The 27,774-nt window shown below is 45.2% G+C and overlaps 1 protein-coding gene across 4 annotated transcripts in view; it reads left to right on the top strand.

The window, feature by feature from the left end:
• PARN (poly(A)-specific ribonuclease) overlaps positions 1-27,774 on the top strand; it is a 161,634-nt gene that overhangs the window by 82,613 nt on the left and 51,247 nt on the right. The window contains exon 22 of one of the 4 annotated variants that reach the window (XM_073362404.2): positions 18,364-18,734. The exons of the other annotated variants lie outside the window; for them this stretch is intronic. Coding sequence (XP_073218505.2) covers positions 18,364-18,635 — 272 coding nt within the window. The 3' untranslated portion in view covers positions 18,636-18,734. Of the gene's footprint in view, positions 1-18,363; positions 18,735-27,774 lie in introns of those variants that run through there. 4 annotated transcript variants of the gene reach the window in all.

The following is a 27,774-nucleotide window of genomic DNA, read 5'->3' as shown; positions in this document are numbered from 1 at the left end:
GTAACAGTCCAATATGAACTAAAATCCAGTATAAAAGTGTGAAGCAATAAAGCTTTTGTATCTGTGGAGCCAGTGATCTATAAATTACTGATCGGTTTCTGAAAGAAATAATATCAATCCTGGTAATTGTAGTGCATAGTAAAAAAATATTTAAGTGGGAGAGCATATGAGCTCTATATTACTTTAAGAAATGTAAAATTTACTTTCAAATCCCATATGGCCCAATGTGAAAAACATGCTAATTTTTAAGCATTCCTGTTGCCCTCCAAAGACTGACAGATCTTTACATGTCGGAGAAATATTTTGATGGAAAGCAAACAGGATGGGGCACTATTTTTACAGGCAGTATATGAACCTGTTTTGAAATTTGCATAGCATTACCACATTCTCAATGTTTCAAATCAGGTAGAAACTCTTTTGCTTTTGAACAGTTTTGTTCTTTCTGTTATAAAGTACCCAAGAATATTCAACCAACTCAGGGCATGGCTACACTTGCAGATATAGAGCGCTTTGAGTTAAACCAGCCTTCGTAGAGCGCAGTAGGGAAAGTGATGCAGTCTGTCCACACTGACCGCTACAAGTGCACTGGCATAGCCACATTAGCAGATCTTGCAATGGCCACAGAGAGCAGTGCATTGTGGTAGCTATCCCAGCATGCAAGTGACTGCAATGTGCTTTTTTCAAATGGGGGTGGGAGGTGGAGTGTGACAGGAAGTGTGTTGTGTGTATGTGGGGGGAGAGCATGTCAGCATGCTGTCTTGTAAGTTCAGACAGCTGCAGAACTCCTCCCCACCCCTCTCTCTTACACACAGCATTCCACAGTAATGGTTGCTTTGTCTCGGAGCAGATAAGCATGCTGGCTGTCAGAAATGGAGCTTTCAAAGGGCATATCCGCATTCCTACAGCGAGCTCAAAACAATGAGAAGAGTGGCCACTTGACTTAAGGGGATTATGGGATGTTTCCAGAGGCTGATCAGAGCACAGTAATGCAACACCTTGTTCACACTGATGCCCGGGCGTTTCAGCCAAGGTGCAAAAAGCGTTAATCTTCTCTCCAAGGTGGAGTACCAGGAGCGCTCTAGCTGTGGAGTTAGAGCGCTCTACGTGCCTTGCCAGTGTGGATTGGTAGTGAGCTAGGGCGCCTGGGGCCGCTTTAATGCGCTCTAACTTGCAAGTGTAGCCAAGCCCTCAATCATTCAAGTGACTGAAGACTAATAGCTTCTTGACAGAATTCTATATTATTATGCAGTGGAACAAACAAAGACCTTTATTGTCACAATACTTTTTTGTAATGCTGAGATTTTCTCTGGAATTACAGTATGTTAACAGAAAGTGCAATTTATATCTTGGATATTCTTGGTTGAAGACATATCCTTTTATGACAGGTTTCAGAGTAGCAGCCATGTTAGTCTGTATCTACAAAAAGAACAGGAGTACTTGTGGCACCTTAGAGACTAACACGTTTATTTTAGCATAAGCTTTCATGGGCTACAGCCCACTTCATCGGATGCATAGAATGGAACCTATTGTAAGAAGAGATAGATATATACACACATACACAGAGAAGGTGGAAGTTGCCATACAAACTGTAAGAGGCTAATTAATTAAGATGAGCTATTATCAGCAGGAGGAAAATAACCTTTTGTAGTGATGATCAAGATGGCCCATTTAGGCAGTCGACAAGAAGGTGTGAGGATACTTAACATAGGGAAATAGATTCAATAAGTATAATGACCCAGCCACGCCCAGTCTCTATTCAAACCCAAGTTAATGGTATCTAGTTTTGCATATTAATTCAAGGTCAGCAGTTTCTCGCTGGAGTCTGTTTTTGAAGCTTTACACATATTGAATCTATTTCCCTATGTTAAGTATCCTCACACCTTCTTGTCAACTGTCTAAATGGGCCATCTTGATTATCACTACAAAAGTATTTTTTCTCCTGCTGATAATAGCTCATTTTAATTAGTCTCTTACAGTTTGTATGGCAACTTCCACCTTCTCTCTATATGTGTGTGTGTGTGTGATATATGTTCCATTCTGTGCATCCGATGAAGTGGGCTTATGCTCTAATAAATGTTTGTCTCTAAGGTGCCACAAGTACTCCTGTTCTCATACACTTTTATCTGCCTTACGGACCTCCTTGTGTTAAACTGGTCACCTGACATTGTTTGCTTATATAGTTCACATTAAATCTGACTAGAAATTTTTTTTGTAAATTCTAGTTCCTAGCTGGCTCTATCTTAATATACATTTTTCTGAAAATATTTGGTGTTAATTCATTAGACTGCCAAATTAATTGCAAATAAACGTAGTTCTAAAATACAATGATTCAGATTTCTTTAATTTACCTCTTTATACATGTTCTAATAAAAATTATTTCTTGAGTTACATGTGCTCTCTGGAGAAAAATTGAGCTCTACCTCATGCAACCTTTCCTTCACCTCAGAGCATACAACCTACAGTATAGTCAATTACCATCTGAAGCCCCCAATTAGAGGCAACTGCTTAATTAGAAAGCACTTTGGTTGTCGATTGACCATTGCTATTTCTCTTACTGTGTATATCGGCAGCTTTTTACATGATAGGAAAGAAAGTACATTGACGACTGCACCACCTGTGTTAGCAGATATTTCCATCAGATATTAAGTTCAGGTTTTTTTACTGTTTAAACGTTTGGTTAAAAGGACAAACCAATATAGACGTGGTCCACCCTATTAACTTGTTGTCAGTTGGGAATATAGGAAAAAACTTCACAACAAATTGTTGGCATATAATATTAGGGTCTTCAGCTCTCCAACCAGTTGCATTAGATTATTCTGTTTCTGGATGGTTGCCAGCTTCATCTGTTTATGAAGCTGGTTTCTCATCTGTACAAGTTCACATGTAAATAAGTACTGTTGGAGAATCTGAGTGAGTTTTGCTTTGTAGGAATCTTGAGTTGTATGTTTAGACTACATTTAGGTAGTCTGTGAATAGTGGGGGTGAGATGGAGGAAAGATTCAGCACCTGGTACAGCTTTAAAGCAAAATCTAATAGATACCTATTTTAATTGAGGTTTAAGCATAAGAAATCAGAAATAACTCAATAACCAGTCTGAGCTATTCATTAGTACCTTGGTACTTTGAGTCTGTCAGGTTGTATGGGTATATTTTATCATATTGCCGCCCAGCACCTCCCACAGTTCTGCTATGCATGGGCTTTTTGTCTAATTTCTGCAGTCAGTTCAAAGCTACAGCAGATCATGTGCTGGCCATGCCCCCTTGCTGCCAGATCTTAAGCCTTGGTGGCAGCAGTCAAATGGTGGTTTGCTTTGTTCCCATCCTTTTCTTTAACCTTTTATTTTTAGCTGTTTTTCAGGCAGTAGCAAACAGGTTTTTTTAGTTCAGGCTTCTCCTCCTTCCTTGTCCTGAATCTGAAGAGTGTGGTGGTTACAGCCACCTGAAACCTCTGCAGTAGTGCCTACTTGCCAAGCTCCTCTGCTCCCTTTCAGCCATGGCAGAGCAGCCGCATAAGCACTGGGCAAAATCTAAAAGGCGCTTTTATATGTGAGGCAGCTTTCTTAGGCACAACCCTAACTCTGCTGGGAGATGGGGCTCTTCATTGATCAGGCATGTTGGGTACTCTGCTACCCCAAGAAGTCCTGACTCTCCCATGGGGCGAAAACCTGACCAGGGGACAGAGGACAGAACAGGGAGAGGCTCTAAGGAGGAGGACCACATCCAGCTGGCCCAGGGGATAAAACCTGGGGCAACACACGACTGCAAAGATAAGATCCTTGTGGGGCTGCCAGTCCCCATCCAAGTCCTAAAATGGGTCTGAGTTCCTTGAGGAGAGATTTCCTCCTTCACAATGTGAGCCAGTGAATTCTGGTAATGGGATCCCATCCCCCACTCAGATGGATTGAGACCCCAAATGGGAGGACCCCAGGATCCATGTAAGGCAAGCTGCAAAAGACCATGCTCTGGCCACAGCATGGCAGCAGTGCCCACAAAGTGCACGTGCACAAAATAAATAGCCTGAAAAGAACATTCGACTCAGACTCCTACTCCTCTGCTGAAGAAGGAATGCTTTCAGACTGAATATGAGCAGGACTTGGAAAAAAAATTAGCAATATTTTCCCCCTCAGTAAGTGTGAAGCCATCTGCTAAAAAGTTGCATCCACAATCCAGATTCAGTCCTTATTCTGTGGCTAAGCTTTCAGGCAAACACCTTCCTTCAAAATCGTCCTCTGAGGTCATGATTCTTCTGCGCTCCTCCTTTGAGGATGTGATTAGAGAGCAGTGGGAGAGACCCAGAAGAGTAAATGCATTCACAGACATGACTGAAGATGATATAAGCTGTAACAGCCAACAAAATATTACCGAAGTTCCAAAGGTTGATACTGCAATGGCCTCCCTGGCAGAGGATGAGGTTGTCCCATTAGAAATGGAGTTCTTGGACCCAACAGACAGGAAAATAGAAGCCCCCCTCAAAAGGGATTTTGAAGCTTCCTTGGCCACTTTAGAAAAATCTCTTGCAGCCACATGCTTCATGAGAGCTACAGTGTCCTGGCTGGGGACCCTGAAGGACATAAATCACCCTGACTTCAGTGCCATTTTAAAGAAAATTTCCCTGGCAACAGCATTTGTGGCTAGTGCCTCAATGAATGCAATGAGATTTTTCAGCCAGGCTATGGTACGCAGTTCAGTGGCTAGACAGCTCGTATGTCTCGGTCTCTGGAAGGTAGATGCTCACTCCAAGCAGTCCTGTGTTCCTCTGAGTTAACCCCTTTGGAGAAAAACTAGATAAGATAGTGGCAAAAAATGCAGATAAATCTAAGTAGGCCCTTCCCACTACCCTCTTTAGCGGGAGGAACAGCTTAGTCACAGGGGAGGGAAAAAAGGCTGAGCATGTTAGAACTAATCCTTGGAACCAACCACCAAGGTATCTCCAGCAATACCTGCTACTGTATCCTATAGTCGGCAAATGTGTTAGCTGGGTGTTTCTGCTACAGTGATTAGCCGTGAAATTTTGATATTAGTAGGCTTGAGTTAGCACCTCTCCTATTACGGTGAATGCAAGCTGTTTTGTGTACCTCGGAACTATTGTTTGAAGTCATCTGCAGACACAGGCAGAGACACTACATTAGTTCATATTCTGAAGGTTCTTTTCTAAGTTTTATAATTGCAAACTTTAAAAAAAAAATTAGCAAATTCTGCAGCAGGGGTTGAGTCCTGCAGACAGTTGGACTGCTGGAGTGACAGCAAAGGGACCCTGAGGATATTTACTGAACTTAGTGATGTGATTCTCAAGCACTTTCTGTAAAATGCCTTAAAGATAAGCAATATATGTAAGTGCTAATTATTGCTGCTAGTAGTAATAAAGGCTGAGGACTCTTGTCTGATTACACACACACTACAAAATATTTTAAAGGCTTTTAGCTCCCAGACTTTAATAGACTTAAATGTTAATTTAAAGTACTATACTAATTTAAATGATCTTTTGGAGATGTAAGAAATGTTCTGAATTGTGCACTTGTGTTGGTGTTTTGTTTCAAGAGTATTTCTGTACCAGTAAACACTGGATATGAGATGCAATGCACTTGTCCATTTACTGAACTAATCAAGAGTATTTGACTGTAACTAAGAACTGAATTGCTTACTGAATCAGGGTCAATCTACCCTGGGAGAAGTTGAACTTATCCTTCAGTGGTGGAGCTGTAATGGAGGCAAGCACCAGACATTTGTCACTATCTAATGCTGCTCTGGTTAAATGACTGCTACAATGCCTGAGCCCTGTCTGTTTTACAGCTTCTAGTATTGATATCACTCGTGGAGAATTACAGGTCTGATTTTTCCTGTTGCAGACTCACTATGAGGGTACACAGGGGCAGACTTCTATAATCAATGTGAAAAAACCGCTTTTTCATTGGCTGTAGATTCACAGCTGTCACCTCATTTTTATTAAACACTTCAGTTAGATACATGTATTGTACACAAAATAAGGTTGCTTGACTGATAACTTTAAATATAGGGCCCTGGCATTTATAATGCTCCATTGCAAAAATGTAACTTTAATGATGATCTTTCATTTTATAGCTGGTCCATTGTGTGGCTGTTTTTGGAATAGATTCATTTATTTCTCAGCTTCTGTTTCAATCCCTGAAGTATTTAAACAGTGTGCAAAGGTCAAATGCTTTGAATTCCTTTCAGTATTTAAGAACGAACTGGATCTTTTAAGAAATTTAAACCGTTTTAGAACAAAGTCTACATTTTAGATGCATAGTATGAAATATTTAATGGACTGTGCTATCATTCATCTGTTTTCATTGCCAAGAGGAAATTTTTTAGTAGTTCCTTTGGAATGTCAAAATATTTATATTCAGTGCCTGAAAGTATGTGCAATGTGAAGGGTACATGGTGTCTTTTTCTCACTCTTACTGGTATACATTTTTGTGTTCATCAGTGTAATTCAGTGCCAATGTTTGACCTATATTTTCCTTATAATAAAAATGCTAGTTTTCAAGTTAAATCTTGAGTCATAAAAGCTACAAATGTAAACATTGTGTAAGGCATTCTGTGTCAGCAGGTGAATTTACCTAAACATAATTTTTTGTTTGAAGGAAATCACAAACCCATAGTGAATGAAACATACAAACTGAACCCAACCTTTTTAAAAAAGGCTTCACAGTTTTAAAGAAATGCTGACTATGCATAAAGGCAAATGTTTGGCTAGATGTAACTGATGCTGCATAGTATTCATATATGTAAGTTGGCCTTGAAATGACATAATAAATCATTGTATAATACAGAAACGATATTGCCTAACATGGCCCAGTAAATTAAGACTTCACAAACATAGTTGTAACTGAGAATTCTTCTTCTCTTTGCTTTATGCCACTTTTCCTGGTAAAGATTGCGGCGATAGTATGGAGAGTAGGGAGGACCAGACCTCCCTTTCCTCTGAAACAGGTTACAGCTCCTCCTGGGGTATTCCCCAGCATTCCTGGTTCAGCTGGGGAGATGATATTCCTCCAGCGTGTCCTAGGTTGACCTCGGGGCCTCCTCCCAATGGGACATGCCTGTTAGAGTTCCAAAGGAAGCCTTCCAGATGGTATCCTTATCGGGTGCCTGAACCACCTCACCTGGCTCTTCTCTATCTGAAGGAGTATATATCCTACTGCAAGGCTCTCCCGAATAGCAGAGCGCCTCACTCTGCCTCGGAAAGTAAGCCCAGCCACCGTGCGGAGAAACCTCATTTCTGCCGCTTATACTCGCAATCATAGGCGCTGACTCCGTGGGTGCTCCGAGGCTGGAACACCGCCAGGGAAAAATTAGTGGGTGCTCTGCACCCACTGGCAGCCAAGATCCCCTCACCCCCACGCCCCACCTCCTCCTCTGAACACGCCGCATCCCCACTCCTCTGCCTACCTCCCAGTTCTTCCTCCCCAGCCACCGCTAAACAGCTGTTTGGCAGTGCTGGCAAGCTTTGGGGGCTAAGGGGGTGGGGAATGTGGTGTGCTTAGAGAAGGGGTGGGAATTTGGGGGAAGGAGTTGGAATGGAGATGGGGCGGGGTGGGGCCTCATGGAAGGGGTGGAGTGGGGGTGGGGCTGGAAGTAGAGCAGGGGTCGAGCACCCAGGGGAAAGAGGGCAAGTCGGCACCTATGCCCGCAATTTCACCCTTTTGGTCATTACCCAAAGTTCATGACCACAGGTGAGATGCGGGACTGAGGAAAATAATGCTGCAAATAGACTAGAGTTAGCATTTTCAGGTGCTGTTATCAATATACATATGGGAATATGGACAAACGTCAGAAAAGTAGTAACTTTCATAATTAAATCTTAATAATTTTATTTGGTAAAATGATGATGATGTGTAATTAGTAATGGCTTCACTTGTTAGTAATCCAGTGCAGTTTGGTTCCTATGAAAAGTTCTGAAACAAATCTCCAGTTTATAGTATTTCAATCATATTTCATTTTACAGAGTCACTTAGTGATTTAAATTAATATTCAATAATGGACACCTTAAAAATGGAAGTATTAACTTTGCATGGCCTGACTGGGCTCTTGGTTTTTGTGAAGTTTTTAAACTTCCCCTAACAGATTTTTGGTTCAAAGCTTTCCCGGTGCTACCTTTCCAAGAAAAGCTGCCCTGAGTCAAAACATTTTTGTTGGCATTTTATATTTCTGACTTAGTCCTGAAATTGTTTAATCTTTCATTGATTTATTAATCAAATTCAAGTAATTCTGGGTATTGGGTCTGATTGTATTAGTTTTTCTTAGTTTAAAGATTTTTAAAGAAATATAGTGATCAATTTATTTTCTTAAGTAGCTCACATAGGAAGTTTAAGCCAGCTGTATAGTTCAAGGAAAATATGAAGGGGAAAAGAGTGTATTATGGTAAGAGCAGTTATCCTGGCCCTGCCAAGGACTTACTTGATCTTGGACAAGTGACGTAACCACTCTTCTTAAATTTTCCAATCTGTAAAAGGATAATATCTTTGTGAGATAGCTAAGCTTAACTGCAAAGTGCTTTAGACTGCAAAATATAATGATTACATGAATGTTGATGTAAATCTGTATTAGAGAGAGAACTCTCTAAGGGCTTGTCTCCACTTACCAGGGGATCGATGCGCGGCGATCGATCCCCCGGGAGTTGATTTAGCAGGTCTTCATCTAGTGAAGACTTGCTAAATCTACTGCTGATCGGACTCCGGTACTCCATCGGAATGAGAAGCATAAGGTAAGTCGACGGGAGAGTTTCTCCCATCGACCCAGCGTGGTATAGACACCGCAGTAAGTCAACCTATTCACGTAGCTGGAGTTGTGTAACTGAAGTCGACATAGCCCCATAGTGTAGACCTGTCCCAATTTTTGGCGGCTGTTCTGTGGTGATGGCATGCAGTCAGAGAATGGAGGAGTTCATATCCTCAAGAAAAGTCCATAGCCAGCTAAGCAAAAGTATGCATGTTTGCTCCTGTGCTGAAAGTAGAGCTGTGTAGAGCAGGGGTCTCAAACTCAAATGACCATGAGGGCCAAATGAGGACTAGTACATTGGTTTGAGGGCCGCACCACTGATCACCACCCCCCTGGTGCCCCGCCCGTGCCCCGCCTCTTCCCACCCCTTCCCTGCCTCCATTCCCACCCCTTCCCGGTGCGTGCCAGGCCGGAGCCGCTCTAGGTAAATGCTGGAGGGGGGGCTGCGGGGACCTGGCGGGCCGCAGAAAATAACCGCGAGCCACATGTTTGAGACCCCTGGTGTAGAGTGACATCACTGGTGCTTCATTTCCCTGGTCCTGAGAAACTGAATGATTTAGACTAGGCCAGGATGAAGTTGTTTTGATGTAAAAGCAGATGGAGATTCAGGCACTTCTAAAATGCAGTAAAAATTGTGACGATTGAAATCTTCTATAATACTTCATGCAAAATCTGTTTTCTGCTCAGAGTGGTTTCTTTACCCTATTCTTCCATTGGGGACTGGTGTAGAAAGTTGTGTATGGTGAGATAGATCTACCTTTAGATGATAAACAGGCATGGGCTCCTGTTCCTCCCTCATTACTTGCTGCAGAATTTCACTTAACTTGCTACAAAAACTGGCTGCTAAACATTTGTATCAACTAACAGGTGAGGAGCTATTGGCTGAATTGTTAGAGAAATTAGTAGCTGAGATTGCAGAGAGGCCTCAATCCTCACTGTCAAAATGAGCCCAGCAATCCACTGGTGGCTACCAATGCCAAGGGTATCCAAAAAGGACGGAGGAGGAGGAGACGTTTCCATGGAAATCTAGATGAATTTTTTAAGAGGCGGGTAGTAGTCCCACCAAGATACAATTCACAGACCCCAGCACTCAGTGCCACAGCCTGGACTCTGGATCACCTCCAAGCTCATGGCTTTGCAATACCACTTGCTAAAGCTCCATAATTCCCTTCACAAACATAGTTCACCTGGGAGTGGAGTTAGGCACTTCGGAGATGAAAATCTGCCCATCACTGGACATAATACAAAAGATTCAGGATCTGATATTCATGCTTGACAAATGCATGAGATCAACCATAGCTCAGTGTCTCTAGCCACTGGCCCTTCTGGTCCTGTATATATGGGCTTTCCAGTGGGTGAGATCATGTCAGGTGTCTCCAGGACTTTCTTCTGGGAGGATGGAACCATTTCCTGGAGCGAATGCAAGACTTGGAATTGGTTCCCGACCAGATACAGGATCCTTTATGATGATCACGCCCAAAAAACTTTGCAGGGGTCTTCCCATTTGTTTTCCAGACCTGCCAGTTCTCACAACAGATCCAGCTGATGGGATGGGCAGCACGTCTGGGACCCAGAATGATGTAGGGTATCTGGAGCTCCAGAGGAAGAAACCACAGCATCAAGCTGTTAGATCTCACAACTGTTAAATTAGCTCTGCTGAGATTCCAGAGCTACCAAGAGGTCGACTACGTCTTGATCCAACCAGACAACATGAGCGCAGTTGCATACTAAACAACCAAGGGGGAACAAGGAACGTAGCTCTACATGCAGAAGCAACAAAGGCAATGGAATGGGCAGACTAGACTCTTTTCCCTAAAGGCAATATATATAGTAGAGCTGAACCAAAAGGCAGATTGACTCAGTGGATAAACTACTCAGAGTGATGCCTGAACCAGGAAGTCTTCCTTTTGATCTTGTGGATGTTAGGTTGACTGATGGACACTGATTTGCTAATTGCCAGAAAACAGGACAAAATTCTTCACCTGAGAAGCAGACCTCAAATCCATGGGGACAGATGCTCTGTCACATAGATGGTTGCAGTGCCTACACTATGCATTCCTGCCATACTGTCTTTTAGGGAAGATGATGCAAAGGTAGAGAGCAGAAGCAAGGGTGGTAGTTCTAAATCTGTACCGACCAGGGTTCTCTCGTTCGCTCATCTGATAGATTGAAGCTAGAATCATCGTTGCAGCTTGCATTGAGACCGAACTTCTTTTTTCCAAGGTCCATTCCTCCATTCAGACCCAGATCACTTGTAGCTGATCATTTCCAGAGTGATCAGGACTCTGTTCTCATCCAGGGGAGTTTCCACACTAAAAATCATGGGTCATACAGACAAAGTTTAATTCCTGGTGCCAAGAGCACAATGAAGATCCAAGGGATCTTGGGATTCCAGCCACTCAGAACTTCCTTCAGAAAAGTGCAGATAAGGGCCTTCAACTGAGCACTGTATCTGTCCTGTGTAGCATACTATTTGCAGGATCCTCAGGGTTCTTGGCAGAACTCTCAGGTATCCAGATTTCTCAGAACAATCAGACTGGCCAGACCAGCGAGCAGTCTAGGTGGATCATACTGTGCATTGTTAAGGCATAAAACCATCTGGCATGCCTGTTTGCAGAAATCAAGGCACATTCTACAAGATTCATGGCAACTTCATGGGCCGAAATGGTGTGCACTTCCACTGTAGAGATCTGTAGAGCAATCACTCGACCTTGTCATCCCATAATGCTTCTATCAGATGCTATAAGGTGGAACTTGTCTCCACAGAGGCCTCCTATGACAGGAAGGTGCTTCAAGCAGTAGAACAGACTTAACCTGTGAAAACCATCCAAATTTGGCAAACTGATAAGCCTTTGAAAAGTCTATGCATTCATGGTCAGTAGACTAAATTCTCCAAATAAATTCTTCGATCTGTACCAAGTGTGCTCCAGTGCAGGGTTTCGGAGCAAGCATTTCCCTGCAATTGCCCCTCCTGGCCACCAGAGACCGCTGCGACATAGGAACTGAGCAAAGATACACTCTGTGCTCACCCTGGTGGCATCTCCAAATCTCTGAATTAAATTTATTGACAGACATTTCCTCAAACTTTGGTAGTCTTCCATGTAGTTGTTTATAACAATGAGATAGTTCTTAATGACAGCACTTAGCCAGTTTCTGTTTGGTAAGCTCATATATGTTCTACAAGTATGTGAACTAAAAATGTCTATTTACAATTTGAAAAATTAGTTTGGTGGTGACAGGTTACATGTCAAAGCTGGCGTTAAGATTTTTGCTCACGTTCCAAATAACTACGGTACATGGTTTTATGTTGTCTGTTGCTATGATGAAAATCTACTTACAGAGAATTTATGAAAGAAAAGCATAAACGGACAAATGAGATTTTAAGTTATCTAGTTTCCAAATGTTTCAAGATGAAGAAAAATTTGTTTTAGTTGCAAAATTAGAGCTCTTAAGAACAAATCACAGAAAATATTAACTTTTTTATCTGCACCAACCTATGTTTTTGATTATTGGCCAACTTTGACTTCTGATTAGAAGATGAGAGGAACAAGTAAAAACAACTTTGGACTTTCCTTCTTGTTCATGTAGATGAAAATCCAATATAAATAGATATGTAAACTCAGGTCCGTTGTACTTTCTTCCTTCCACACCATCCCTGTAAGATATCATCCTGGAGGCATCATTACATCTGGATGAGGATTCAGAGTACATAAAAATCAGTGACTTAAGCCTGACCTACACTACAGAGTTAGCTTGAAGGAAACCTCCTTAAGTTGACCTGTTGTTGTATGTGTCTACGCTACCAGGTCCTAAGTCACCTCTGATGTCAGCTTCTGTAATCCACCTCTGTGAGAGGTGTAGCACTTAGTTTGATTTTCATGGGCCAACTGCGAGGTAGTGCAGACACAACGTTGTGTAATTCGACTTAATTGGCCTCCAGGTAGTGTGCCACAATGCTCATCTGTGACCGCTCTGGAGATCCTTCTCAACTCCGCTGCACTGCAGCCACATACATAGGAAACAACCCCTCCCCTGCTAAAGTCCCAGGAACTTCTGAATTCCCATTTCCTGTTTGATCAGCTTTGGGAGCATGCCAGCTTGAGCACAGCTGATCATGGAGACTACTTGCCCCAAACGCGCTCCAACCTGGTCTGCACAGGAGGTGGTGGATCTCATCACTGTTTGGGGAGAAGAGTCTGTGCTGGCAGAGCTCCAATCCAGCAGAAGAAAAGCTGACATCTATGCAAAGATTCCTCATGGAATGGAGGAGATGGGCTACACAAGGGACACTGTGCCATGTGAAAATAAAAACTTTGCCAAGCATATCAGAAGGCAAGGGAGGCGAACAGTCATTCTGGTGCTGAACCCCACACATGCCGGTTCTATAACGAGCTGCATGCGAATCTCGAGAGTAACCCTACCAGCACCCCCACAAGCAACATGGACACCTCACAGAGTGTCAAGGAGGATTATATGGTGGATGAGAATGAAGAGGATAATGGAAGACAGGCGAGCAGTGGATCTATTCTCCCTGAGAGCCAGGAAATACTTTTAACCCTGGAGCCTTGTGAGTTCCAGGACATCACTATGGCTGACTGTGATGCCAGGGAAGGCACCTTTAGCGATTATACAGTTAAAAGGAAAGTCCAGTTAAACTTTAGCGGGCACACACATTCGGTGGTATTGCATGTTTACTGTGAAGAAAAAGTGAGGTGCTGTGGTTCTCTTCTCACAAGAGGCTGCTCCAGGTATGAAGAGGGTGGCCCCGGAAAAGACTGTTTATATGGACTGGGATAGCCCGGGAATCTTCCATGAATATCTCTAGGAAACGTTCATAGAGGTACTCTGCAATCCTTTGCAGAAGGTTTCTGGGCAGGGCAGTCTTATTTCTTCCACCATGCTAGGACACTTTCCCACGCAACTCCTGAATTAATTCTGCTGGCATCATTGTGGTACACAGCATAGCAGCATATGAACCGGGTCTATACCCAGACGCTTACAGCATCTCCTTCTTTTCCACCTATGTTACCCTCAGGAGACTGATATCACATAGGGTCACCTAGGGGAAACGGGGGAAGTTCTCATTTAAAAGTGCTCTTACACAGGGAAAAAAAGAGCATGTAAACCCACCACACCTCACCCCCACTTTCCGGAACGCCAAAGTGCGCTGCCGCTAATGTGCCTTTACTGTGTTCGGCATGGGTCAGGAAGTAGTTTAAAGTGGCTGATAGGGGACTGGGGCCCCACATAAGAGATTCTGTAATTTGGGAGTGAAAGCGGGTTTTTTTGTTTGTTTTGTTTTTTTTTATTTTAATGAAAGCAGCCTTGCTTTGGAAACATTTTATTCATGTACAATCATAGAATATTAGGGTTGGAAGGGACCTCAGGAGGTCATCTCGTCCAACCCCCTGCTCAAAGCAGGACCAATCCCCAATTTTTGCCCCAGATCCCTAAATGGCCCCCTCAAGGATTGAACTCACAACCCTGGGTTTAGCAGGCCAATGCTCAAACCACTGAGCTATCCCTCCCCCCGAATGGCTCCTTTATTTTTCCCCCTGACTGACAGCTGGAAATGTGTCCTTTGGGGGGTCATCAACACCTTAAAGCAGGCTTTTGGTGATTAGAAGGAAGCAAAAGAGAACACTGGAGGACATGTTCACCGAGATAATGAACGCCTCCAGGACAATGATAAAGCTGAGAGGGTGGAAGATTTCACTGTCTGAAAAGTTAGACATGGACATGGAGAACAGGACAGCTTCCAATGAGTGAGAGTGTGTGTCGCAGGATGAGATTCTTCAGATTATGAGGGACCAAGCAGACATGTTGAGGTGTCTGGTTGAACTTCAGGAACAGAAGCAGGAAGGTAGAGTCCCTCTGCAGACACTAGTGGACAGCCAGCCAGCATCGCCTGGCGCAGAATCACCTTTCCCCAAGCTTTCCATGAAGCGTGGGTGAAAAGTCCATTATCCCTTTCACTTAACTCAGAGGGAGGGTACAAGGAACAGAAGGCACGCATTCAGACCTTTGATGGTCTAGAATGGAGTGTTGTTACACAGCTGAAAATGTTTCTCCCTTTCCAACGCCTTTTCCCCAAGGTTACCTTTTCTTTCTGTTCTCCCTCTTTACTTACGTTTATTAAATAAAGTAAACAAATTTGAGAAATAAATCTTCTTTATTGAGTAGAATAAGTGGGTGTGGGTGGGGGGGTGGCTTTACAGGGACAGTGATACAAGCCAGGTGAAGGTTTGGGAAAGCACAGTGCAGACAAGCAGCTCACATTACTGTGACTCATTATTGAAATGGCTTTTCAAAACCTCACGGATACTCAGCACCCCTTGTTGTGTTCTTATTACCCTGGTGTTCGGCTGCTCAAAAATGACTATCATGATCTGTCTCAACTTCCCACCCCTGTGGAAAATTTCCCCCCCTTTTTTTCAGATATTATGGAGCACACAGCAGGCAGCTGTAACAGGGTTCAGCAACCTTTGACACATGGCCTTCTGCATTGGAAAGTTCTGCAGCCACTGCTCGTCAAAATGATGCAGTCCCACCAGTCAGTGCTTGTTTCATGGGACCAGAAACAGCGCTCAGAGTGCAGCTGCTCTCTGACTGCCATCAGCAACTGTGAATTGTTTTTTTTCAGTGGCTTGCAGCAGGGCTGCTTGCAGAACTTCGCTATGTTCTGCATGGTGGGCCCTGTTTCGGCTCTGGAAATACTGCAGGAGAAGGCGCGAGGTGTTTGAGATGCTCACAGCAAGAGTACACAGCTGAACAGGCTCCATGCTTCTGGAGGTTATGGCGTATGTGCAGCGGTTATGGCGGGGTTATGGCATATGTGCAGCGGTTTTAAGATGCAAAAACCATTGGGGGGTTTGCTGTTGAAGTGAGGGAGGGAACACAGTGCATCATGGGATGCCGACCCAATGTTCCCATTCTCCCCTGCGACAATGTTTTGGTCCCATGGGCATCGCACAAATTTCCCAAAACACACTGCGGCAAGTTGCACTTTGGGATAGCTACCCATGATGCACTGCTTTGTGCATCGATGCAGGCGGTGCTAATGAGGACGCACTCCACTGAGACAATGAGCATGGTGTGCCACGCACAATCAGCTTCATTAATTCGGGGACTCTAGGTTGAATTAGATACAGTCAACTTAATTTTGTAGTGTAGACAAGCCCTTATCCTAAAAGCTGGATGGTCTAAGGTCCAGGACCTCTTTATTAAAAGAACACACATGTTTTTCATAATGGTTTCCAGTTCTATTTTGATGTGACATGCCTGTGTGTAACCCACTGTGCACGTTTCTGATCTCTCAGGATGCTATTTCTTATCTATATTCTTTCATATATATAAAGTTTTTCCTATTTACCTTAGGTACTTAAAGGGATGTTGGGGATGTTTTAACTTCCTGCTCATAGGTTGAGAGTGAGCTGGGAGATAATAGTTTTAAAATACCCAAGGACAAGAAAGTTAATCAGTCACTGCCTAAAATTACTAAAACTCTAAAATAGGTGCTAATTTTTTAACCATAAAAAGAGTATGACCAAAAAATAAGCGCAAATCATTTAGTGAGCTAACTTTCTAATGATGTTTTCTTATATTGTAGTACATCAGTTTGTTCCCACATGTAGATCTTGTTTTTTACAAGATTGTTTTCAAAAGCATAAAAGTTTGCTTGTTTTCCCCTCTTTTGTATGCTTTGTCTATTGTCTGTAAGCGAACACTTACAGAGAATGTGTGTTTTATAGGAAATGTGCTAGCAATGTACATGTTACGAAGTTACAGCCTCTAAACAGCCACTTGATGGAACAATTACTCAGCATTCTGGTGAGCCACACTGTGTTTGAGAACTGTTTGTTACAGTACCCTAGTAGAATGACACATTCCTTGGCAACTAGAGTAAAACAGTTATCAGCTGATAAATATAAAGCATAGTTTGTGCATAATAGTTTAACAGGTAGTTAACTCATGATGCTTAGGAGTAAAGCAGCTGTCTTAATCTTGTTTGTTGTGGTTTTGCATATGTGTACAGCAATCTTACTGGCTTTTCAAACTCAAGATTTTTGTACAGATGAAATAGCTGAGCTGTTAGGTTTACTGAGATGAGGAAATTAGGAGACATTAATATCCACTTTACTCTTTATCATTAGTCATTTAACTTCTTTGCACATAAGACACCGTTATGTTAGTGATAGGATTGCCTGACTTTCACTTAGGGCATGGCTACACTTGCAGATTTACAGCGCTTTGAGTTAAACCTGCCTTCGGAGAGCACAGTAGGGAAAGCGCTGCCGTCTGTCCACACTACAGGAACAAGCGCATTGGCATGGCCACATTTGCGGCACTTGCAGTGGCATTGGGAGCGGTGCATTATGGGCAGCTATCCCACAGAGCACCTCTTCCCATTCTGGCACTGTGGCTTGTGGGAAGGAGATGGGGGGGGCATTCTGGGTCCTGTCCCAACACCCTGTGATGCATCGGTTTGCATCCCAGCAATCCCTGTGCTTCCATCCACATTTGGCACCAGTGTGTGGGACTGCAAGGATTAGGGATGCCTTGAGAGAGCAATTTGAGGCTGAAAGCCACCAGTAATGTATGGTGCCCTGCACGGGAATGAAATGTAGTGGTTCCAATATTAGTAGGAATCTGTTTGCTATGCTGACTTGCAGTGCCTGTTTCTTTCCTGGGCTAAGGTATCCATTTATTGAAAAGAAAATTCATTCACTGAAAAGAAACACAACGCTTGGGAAACAGAAAGGGGAAGGGGGTGGGGTGGGGAACGGTTCAATCACAGATTTGTGAGTGTCCTGTTATCATATTCCACCTTCCTGTCTGGAGTGCTGTGCAATGAGTGCTGCACTTCAGGATGGCTATACTGCATGGTGATGGGGATTGAGTGCAGTGGGTGAGGGTCAAGGTTTTCAGGGCTGGGTGGTGAAGTTACAGGTGTTAGAGGCAGCAGGTGGCGGTAAGAACCCGGATGTTGGGGAAAGTGGGTTGGAGGTGACATGAAGGCACAAGGGAAAGAGTTTTGGGACAAGGGCTCCAGTTGGGGGGTCGGGCATGGCTACAAGCACCTGGATTGAGTCTGCTTGGTGCTCCATTATGCTTATCAGCTGATCCATGCTTTGCTCCCGGAGCACCGCGCTTTTGTGCTGGTGCTCCTCATTCTGCTGGTGGATCCTCCTTTCGCTGTCCCACCATCCCTGCAGTTTTCAATTTTCATTACTTGAATGCTGCATTACTTCATGCAGTATGTCTTCTTTGCTTCTACGTGGCCTCTTTCTGATTCTTTCGCCATTGGTAACACGGACGGCTGAGATCTCAAGGTTGCATCTGTAAAGGCAAAATGCAACACTTACCAGAGACAGCATTGTTTACACCAGACAGAGCAATGATTCCCCTGTATTTAAGGGCAAGCACAGTCTACACAATAGCATAATTTGTCCATCCCAAAGCGAACGCACATAACCCATAGAAGCCCCAAAATGGTGAGTAAGCACAGGGTCAAGCGTGACTGATTGTTTCATGGCTGTACTGTCCTCTAGGTTTCTGGGCCTTGGGAAGAGCCAACAGCAGCAGGGGACCCTTATACTGAACACTGTCCCCACATTTTCCACAGGAGTTCGTCCTGGAAGATATCTCACTGCTGAGGGTGACCTGGGAAGCAAGGGAGGGTCTTCTACTGCAATGCTGCTTCCACCCTGGCCCATATGCAACTTGCCTGTGTGCAGCAGTGGTCCCCCCCACCCCTCACGGCACAGTGGGGCAGACAAGTTAGCCTTACTGGGACAAGCAGCACAGTGGCTCCCCCAAGAAACCTGCGCAAGTGCATTGCCCAAGTTCTGGATGAGATCTCTGAAGAAATTACTGAGGCCGATTACCGTGATGTGAGAGAGCACATCAATGCCCTATTCCACATCTAGGCATGCATGCAGCCCTAATCCTCCTCACCACAAGAGCCCACACCGAATAGCTTCCTTCCCAAAATAAAAGCCACTTACCAGCAACCTTTTCTGGTGTTTGTCCTTCCCCAAGCACTGGCCACAGCGACTGGCTACCTTCCTTGAGAACAGCTCCTGGTTGCATGCATCTAGGGATTCTGGGGTGTCTTCCTCCCCCTCAGCACCCTCGCTCCTGCTTTACTGCTCCTCCTCCCGCCTTGTTAAACTGGGCTCTGAAGTGTCCATGGTGGTACTTGGAGTGGAGGTGGGGTCAGCCCCAAGTATTGTGTCCAGCTCTTTGTAGAAACAGCAGGTTGCGGGGGCAGCACCGGAGTGGCTGTTTGCCTCGCAGGCTTTGCAGTAGGCATTCCGCAGTTCCTTCACTTTAATCCTGCACTGCAGTACATCCCGCTCCTGGCCCCTATCCATCATGTCCCTTGATATCTGCCCGAAGGTATCGTAATTCCTACAGCTGTAGTGCAGCTGGGGCTGGACAGCTTCCTCCCCCCAAACACTGATGAGGTCCAGCACCTTGCCATTGCTCCAAACTGGGGATCGCCTGGCACGTGGAGGCATGGTCACCTGGAAAGATTCCCTGAGAGCACTCCACGCCTGGCTGAGCAAACAGGAAGGGCATTTTCAAAATTCCCAGAGAATTTAAAGGGCGGGTCTGATGGTTGGTCACCTGAAGGCAGGGCAGTAGAGTTCAAAGTGATGACCAGAGTGGCTAGAACAGGCATTGTGGGACACTTCTGGAGGCCGATCAGAGCGCACTAACAGACCAGTGCGTCCACACTGGCGCCGCAGTGCTCCCGCGGGGCGCAGCAAACGTTATTCCACTCACCGAGGTGGAGTACCAGGAGCGGACCAGCCGCAGAGTCAGAGTGCTCTACGTGCCTTGCCAGTGTTGACGGGTAGTGCCCGGGCTCGTTTAATGCGCTGTAACTCGCAAGTGTAGCCAAGCCCTTGGTTTTTTTGTTAGTTGTGATTCAATTTCAGTTTAGCTCAGCCAATCACTTCCCCACTTGTTTCTCCTTTCTGGGTTAAGGAATGTGATTGATAGCCATGACAAATGCAGCATTTGCTGTCAAGTATCAGGGGTTAGCCGTGTTAGTCTGTATCCACAAAAACAACAAGCAGTCCAGTGGCACCTTGAAGACTTTGGACTTGTCTTCACTTACATTTTATAGCGCTCTAATTTGCTGGCTCAGGGATGTGAAAAATCACCCCCCTGAGCGCAGCAAGACTGAGCACTTTAAAGTGCTAGTGTGGACAAGCTCCAAGTGCTGGGAGCCGCACTCTGAGCTAATCCCCTCTTGGAAGTGGATTACCAGGAGCTCTCTCCCAGTGCTTGCACAGCAACACTTAAGAGTTTCCCGTGTAGACATACCCTAAAGCTTATGCCCAAATAAATCTGTTAGGGTATGTCTACACAACGAAATTAGGTCGAATTTATACAAGTCGGTTTTTTAGAAATCGGTTTTATATATTCGAGTGTGTGTGTCCCCACAGAAAATGCTCTAAGTGCATTAAGTGCATTAACTCGGCGAAGCGCTTCCACAGTACCGAGGCAAGCGTCGACTTCCGGAGCGTTGCACTGTGGGTAGCTATCCCACAGTTCCCGCAGTCTCTGCTGCCCATTGGAATTCTGGGTTGAGATCCCAATGCCTGATGGGGCTAAAACATTGTCGCGGGTGGTTCTGGGTACATATCGTCAGGCCCCCGTTCCCTCCCTCCCCCCGTGAAAGCAAGGGCAGACAATCATTTCGCGCCTTTTTTCCTGAGTTACCTGTGCAGACGCCATACCACGGCAAGCATGGAGCCCGCTCAGGTAACCGTCACCCTATGTCTCCTGGGTGCTGGCAGACACGGTACGGCTTTGCTGCACAGTAGCAGCAACCCATTGCCTTCTGGCAGCAGACGGTGCAATACGACTGGTAGTCGTCCTCGTCGTGTCCGAGGTGCTCCTGGCCACGTCGGCTGGGAGCGCCTGGGCAGACATGGGCGCAGGGACTAAATTTGGAGTGACTTGACCAAGTCATTCTCTTTAGTCCTGCAGTCAGTCCTATTGAACCGTCTTATGGTGAGCGGGCAGGCGATACGGACTGCTAGCAGTCGTACTGTACCATCTTCTGCCAGGCAGGCAAGAGATGAGGATTGCTAGCAGTCGTATTGTACCATCTTATGCCAGGCAGGCAAGAGATGAAGATGGCTAGCAGTCGTACTGTACCATCTTCTGCCTAGCAGCCATGAGATGTGGATGGCATGCAGTCCTTCTGCACCGTCTGCTGCCAGCCAAAGATGTAAAAGATAGATGGAGTGGGTCAGAACAAGAAATAGACCAGATTTGTTTTGTACTCATTTGCCTCCTCCCCTGTCTAGATCACACTGCAGTCACTCACAGAGAAGGTGCAGCGAGGTAAATCTAGCCATGTATCAATCAGAGGCCAGGCTAACCTCCTTGTTCCAATAACAACGATAACTTAGGTGCACCATTTCTTATTGGAACCCTCCGTGCAGTCCTGCCTGAAATACTCCTTGATGTACAGGCACACCGTTTGTTGATTTTAGCTCCCTGAAGCCAACCCTGTAAGCCGTGTCGTCAGTCGCCCCTCCCTCCGTCAGAGCAACGGCAGACAATCGTTCCGCGCCTTTTTTCTGTGCGGACGCCATACTAAGGCAAGCATGGAGGCCGCTGAGCTCATTTTGGCAATTAGGAGCACATTAAACACCACACGCATTATCCAGCAGTATATGCAGCACCAGAACATGGCAACGCGATACCGGGCGAGGAGGCGACGTCAGCGCGGTCCCGTGAGTGATCAGGACATGGACACAGATTTCTCTGAAAGCATGGGCCCTGACAATGCATGCATCATGGTGCTAATGGGGCAGGTTCATGCTGTGGAACGCCGATTCTGGGCTCGGGAAACAAGCACAGACTGGTGGGACCGCATAGTGTTGCAGGTCTGGGACGATTCCCAGTGGCTGCGAAACTTTCGCATGCGTAAGGGCACTTTCATGGAACTTCGTGACTTGCTTTCCCCTGCCCTGAAGCGCATGAATACCAGGATGAGAGCAGCCCTCACAGTTGAGAAGCGAGTGGCGATAGCCCTGTGGAAGCTTGCAATGCCAGACAGCTACCAGTCAGTTGGGAATCAATTTGGAGTGGGCAAATCTACTGTGGGGGCTGCTGTTATGCAAGTAGCTCACGCAATCAAAGATCTGCTGATATCAAGGGTAGTGACCCTGGGAAATGTGCAGGTCATAGTGGATGGCTTTGCTGCAATGGGATTCCCTAACTGTGGTGGGGCTATAGACGGAACCCATATCCCTATCTTGGCACCGGAGCATCAAGCCGCCGAGTACATAAACGGCAAGGGGTACTTTTCGATAGTGCTGCAAGCTCTGGTGGATCACAAGGGACATTTCACCAACATCAACGTGGGATGGCCGGGAAAGGTACATGACGCTCGCATCTTCAGGAACTCTGGTCTGTTTCAAAAGCTGCAGGAAGGGACTTTATTCCCAGACCAGAAAATAACTGTTGGGGATGTTGAAATGCCTATATGTATCCTTGGGGACCCAGCCTACCCCTTAATGCCATGGCTCATGAAGCCGTACACAGGCAGCCTGGACAGTAGTCAGGAGCTGTTCAACTACAGGCTGAGCAAGTGCAGAATGGTGGTAGAATGTGCATTTGGACGTTTAAAGGCGCGCTGGCGCAGTTTACTGACTCGCTTAGACCTCAGCGAAACCAATATTCCCACTGTTATTACTGCTTGCTGTGTGCTCCACAATATCTGTGAGAGTAAGGGGGAGACGTTTATGGCGGGGTGGGAGGCTGAGGCAAATCGCCTAGCTGCTGGTTACGCGCAGCCAGACACCAGGGCGGTTAGAAGAGCACAGGAGGGTGCGGTACGCATCAGAGAAGCTTTGAAAACCAGTTTCATGACTGGCCAGGCTACGGTGTGAAAGTTCTGTTTGTTTCTCCTTGATGAAACCCCCCGCCCCTTGGTTCACTCTACTTCCCTGTAAGCTAACCACCCTCCCCTCCTCCCTTTAATCACCGCTTGCAGAGGCAATAAAGTCATTGCTGCTTCACAGTCATGCATTCGTTATTCATTCATCACACAAATAGGGAGATGACTACCAAGGTATCCCAGGAGGGGTGGTGGAGGAGGGAAGGAAAATGCCACACAGCACTTTAAAAGTTGACAACTTTAAAATTTATTGAATGACAGCCTTCCTTTTTTTGGGCAATCCTTTGTCGTGGAGTGGCTGGTTGGCCGGAGGCCCCCCCACCGCGTTCTTGGGCATCTGGGTGTGGAGGCTATGGAACTTGGGGAGGAGGGCGGTTGGTTACAGAGGGGCAGCAGTGGCAGTCTGTGCTCCAGCTGCCTTTGCTGCAGCTCAACCATACACTGGAGCATACTGGTTTGGTCCTGCAGCAGCCTCAGCATTGAATCCTGCCTCCTTTCATCACGCTGCCGCCACATTTGAGCTTCAGCCCTGTCTTCAGCCCGCCACTTACTCTCTTCAGCCCTCCACCTCTCCTCCCGGTCATTTTGTGCTTTCCTGCACTCTGACATTATTTGCCTCCACGCATTCGTCTGTGCTCTGTCAGTGTGGGAGGACAGCATGAGCTCGGAGAACATTTCATCACGAGTGCGTTTTTTTTTCTTTCTAAGCTTCACTAGCCTCTGGGAAGGAGAAGATCCTGTGATCATTGAAACACATGCAGCTGGTGGAGAAAAAAAAAAGGGACAGCGGTATTTAAAAAGACACATTTTATAAAACAGTCGCTACACTCTTTCAGGGTAAACCTTGCTGTTAACATTACATACATAGCACCTGTGCTTTCGTTACAAGGTCGCATTTTGCCTCCTCCCACCGCGTGACTACCCCCTCAACCTTCCCCCCTCCCTGTGGCTAACAGCGGGGAACATTTCTGTTTAGCCACAGGCAAACAGCCCAGCAGGAATGGGCTCCTCTGAGTGTCCCCTGAAGAAAAGCACTCTATTTCAACCAGGTGACCATGAATTATATCTCACTCTCCTGAGGATAACACAGAGAGATAAAGAACGGATTTTGGTTGAATGCCAGCAAACATACACTGCAATGCTTTGTTCTACAGTGATTCCCGAGTACGTGTTACTGGCCTGGAGTGGTAAAGTGTCCTACCATGAAGGACGAAATAAGGCTGCCCTCCCCAGAAACCTTTTGCAAAGGCTTTAGGACTACATCTAGGAGAACCGCAAATGCCAGGGCAAAGTAATCCTTTCACATGCTTGCTTTTAAACCATGTATAGCATTTTAAAAGGTACACTCACCAGAGGTCCCTTCTCCGCCTGCTGGGTCCAGGAGGCAGCCTTGGGTGGGTTCGGGGGGTACTGGCTCCAGGTCTAGGGTGAGAAACAGTTCCTGGCTGTCGGGAAAACCGGTTTCTCCGCTTGCTTGCTGTGAGCTGTCTACAACCTCCTCATCATCATCATCTTCTTCGTCCCCAAAACCTGCTTCCGTATTGCCTCCATCTCCATTGAAGGAGTCAAACAACATGGCTGGGGTAGTGGTGGCTGAACCCCCTAAAATGGCATGCAGCTCATCATAGAAGCGGCATGTTTGGGGCTCTGACCCAGAGCGGCTGTTCGCCTCTCTGGTTTTCTGGTAGGCTTGCCTCAGCTCCTTCAGTTTCACGCGGCACTGCTTCGGGTCCCTGTTATGGCCTCTGTCCTTCGTGCCCTGGGAGATTTTCACAAAGGTTTTGGCATTTCGAAAACTGGAACGGAGTTCTGATAGCACGGATTCCTCTCCCCAAACAGCGATCAGATCCCGTACCTCCCGTTTGGTCCATGCTGGAGCTCTTTTGCGATTCTGGGACTCCATCATGGTCACCTGTGCTGATGAGCTCTGCATGGTCACTTGCAGCTTGCCACGCTGGCCAAACAAGAAATGAGATTCAAAAGTTTGCGGTTCTTTTCCTGTCTACCTGGCCAGTGCATCTGAGTTGAGAGTGCTGTCCAGAGCGGTCAGAATGGAGCACTCTGGGATAGCTCCAGGAGGCCAATACCATCGAATTGTGTCCACAGTACCCCAAATTCGAGCCGGGAACGTCGATTTAAGCGCTAATCCACTTGTCAGGGGTGGAGTAAGGAAATCGATTTTAAGAGCCCTTTAAGTCGAAATAAAGGGCTTCACTGTGTGGACGGGTGCAGGTTTAAATCGATTTAACGCTGCTAAATTCGACCTAAAGTCCTAGTGTAGACCAGGGCTTAGTCTTTAAGGTGCCACTGGACTCCTTGTTTTTGCAGCATTTGCCGTGTCACTTAAATTTTGCAGCTTGGATTAACTCCTTTCATTTTATCCGTTTTATTTGTCATCTTTAAAAAAAAAAAATTGAATCTTGAAACATACATAGGAATAAAGTCAATGTGTAAAGAAGTATTTGTATAACATCTTTAAAGTAACCTTAAATGGAGAGTGGGTTGCAGTACCACATTCAGGTCTGCATATCCAGAATCTGACTTTTCTTTGAAGATTGTGCTGTTACAGTACTGGCTGAGGCATCTGAACTGGAGCTCAAAAATTTCCATGTTGGGTCTGATCAATGGTGCATGTAGTCCAGTATCCTCTGCCTGACCGTAGCTAGTACTAGCTCCTTAATTTTCTCTGTACTGCTTATTTTGTATATCGCCATTATCACCTGTTGTTCATCTCCTCTTTAAATTAGTCTTTTTCAATTTCTTTATGCAAAGTCTTTCTGTGCCTCTGACTACTGTCTCCCATCTGTGAATCTTCTTGCTGATATATCAGCTCGGAGAGAGGAAAAAAGAACATTCTGTGTGAAGACAAACCATCCATTTATAGAATGGCATATTTTCAGTATTTTCTGTCCCTTTCTGTCATAATCCATAACTTTTTCCCACCAAAATTAGAGTACTCAGTGTCCCATACACGAGGGTGTGCCTGAAATAAACCCATAAGCTGAAATTGGCACAGGATATGTCATCCTGTTTTGCTAACCAGGATACCTGTGAGGCACATACAACACTGATCTGTGGAATCTGTATTGTCTACCTATTGGTTTTCAGGGTATTAGATCTGTTGATTTTAACCTGTAAAGTCCTAAATGGCCAGTTCCTATTTCTGATGCACTAACATTTCCTGGTTTTGTCTGGTTATTTGCTTTTCAAATACTCTTCTTAATTCTCCTAATTCCCATTTTACATTCCATAGCTTATGCTCCTTTCTGTTGACTTCTATTGGGGTTGGGTTTCCGTTACCTGAAAGAGACCAAGTTTGTCTCAGATAACTTCCTGAGTCTTGCCTTTTAACTTTTTTCTCTTGCTTCTTTTTTGTTTAGTTATGTATATTTTCTGTGATTGACATGGTCTACTTAAGCAGCCTCTGTGCTTAGTGTAAGAATTTTAGTTCCCTCTCTTCACTTTTGGGTCATGAATAACGCCCTATTTTAAAATCCTTTTTCTAAAAGTTTGTGTTGCAGTGTTAGATTTTGACTCAGAGTCTTCCCCCATGGATGTTGAATTTTAATTATACTGTGGTCATTGTTATTTAATGGATCAATTATAGCTCGCTCTTGAATAAACTTGTGTGTTACTTAGGACTAAGTTGTGAATAGTATCATGCTTTTTAAAATGAGCTTAGGGGGATGGACACTTTTTTAGCAGGCTGGGTTGAGGGAGGATGGGGGTAATTCAGAGTGGAATTGGGGTTGGAACCTATAGTTCACAAAAAAAATGGGGCTTTGTCCCATAGAGGCATGATTGGCATTATTATATGCATACTCCACATCAGGTAACAGCAAGGACCAATCATTTTGGTGATGGTTGATATAAAGCTGGAGATGTTGCTCCAGGATTTGGTTCACCCTTTCCATCTGGCCATTCATTTGGGGCTGAAACGCTGAAGAGAGGCAGGAGCATAGTCCCAGCAATCGGAGGGCCTCCTGCCAGAAGTGAGAGATGAACTGAGCACTACTGTCAGAAATAATGAGCTCTGAGAGTCCATGGAGACAGACAACCTAGTTTACCTATAACTGGACAGTTGCCTTGGAGAAGGGTAACCAGGTACAAAGTGGGCTATCTTTGTGAGGTGGTTGACGATAGTTAAGATGTTAGTATACCCCTTAGACTTGGAGAGCTTCACAATGAAGTCTAGCCAGATGGTTGCCTAGGGGGAGCCTGTGGGATTTGTTGCATGGCACCTTGCAGTGGGTGCATCTATCTACACCTAAAAATAAACTGGTTTAGTGGATCCCAGACAGCCCAGAGATCCTACTCAGTTCAGTTTTCTGGTTTCTAGAGACCTACTGAGCTGTCAAGGAAGAACTCCAGGTTTCAAAGAAAGAGACCACACACTACCTCTGATTGAGCCACTCGACCACCCACATTGTCAAAACGTGTGACAGTCTGGTTGAGGCCCAGAACAACCATGCTTCTCTTATCTCCAGCTGCACCAGTTTACCCACCTCCTTCTCTGTCAGGACCATGTCTCCCAAATTCTGTCTGCATGCGAGTAGATTACATCCAACAAATGGGTATTGGAGTTTATAAGATTGGATTACTCCACTCATTTTACCTCCCTCCTCCCATCCCACTTCCCTTCCCCTCTGCAGGGACCTGTCTCATGGACACTGGTTGTGATAGGAAATCACCTCCCTTCTACACTTACTAGCTATAGAACCAGTTCCTGCTCAGCCCAGGGGGAAGGGATTTTACTCTCCAAGTATTTTCTGGTCCCGAAGAAAAACAGAGGATGAAGAACTATTCTAGATTTAAGACTTCTAAACAACATTGTGAAAGCATCTATAATGGCACCGTTGGATACAGGAGTTTGGTTTTCGGCCCTTAACCTTCAGGATGCGTATTTTCATATCGCAATTCACCCATCTCATGAAATTCTTTTGGTTTCTGGTTGGCCGAGATCACTTCCAGTACTCCAGACATTGACAAGAAATTATCCTTAATTTCTGGGACATATGGCAGCTTGTACCTTTGTTGTGCATCATGGATAACGTTATGCAAAGTTATGTATTTGCTGTTTCCAGGGGTGATTCAGAACAGTTCATA

This window comes from Lepidochelys kempii, chromosome 10 (genome assembly GCF_965140285.1).
Source record: "Lepidochelys kempii isolate rLepKem1 chromosome 10, rLepKem1.hap1, whole genome shotgun sequence".
In the NCBI taxonomy this organism is placed as follows: domain Eukaryota; kingdom Metazoa; phylum Chordata; order Testudines; family Cheloniidae; genus Lepidochelys; species Lepidochelys kempii.
This window is presented reverse-complemented; position numbering and strand designations above follow the sequence as displayed.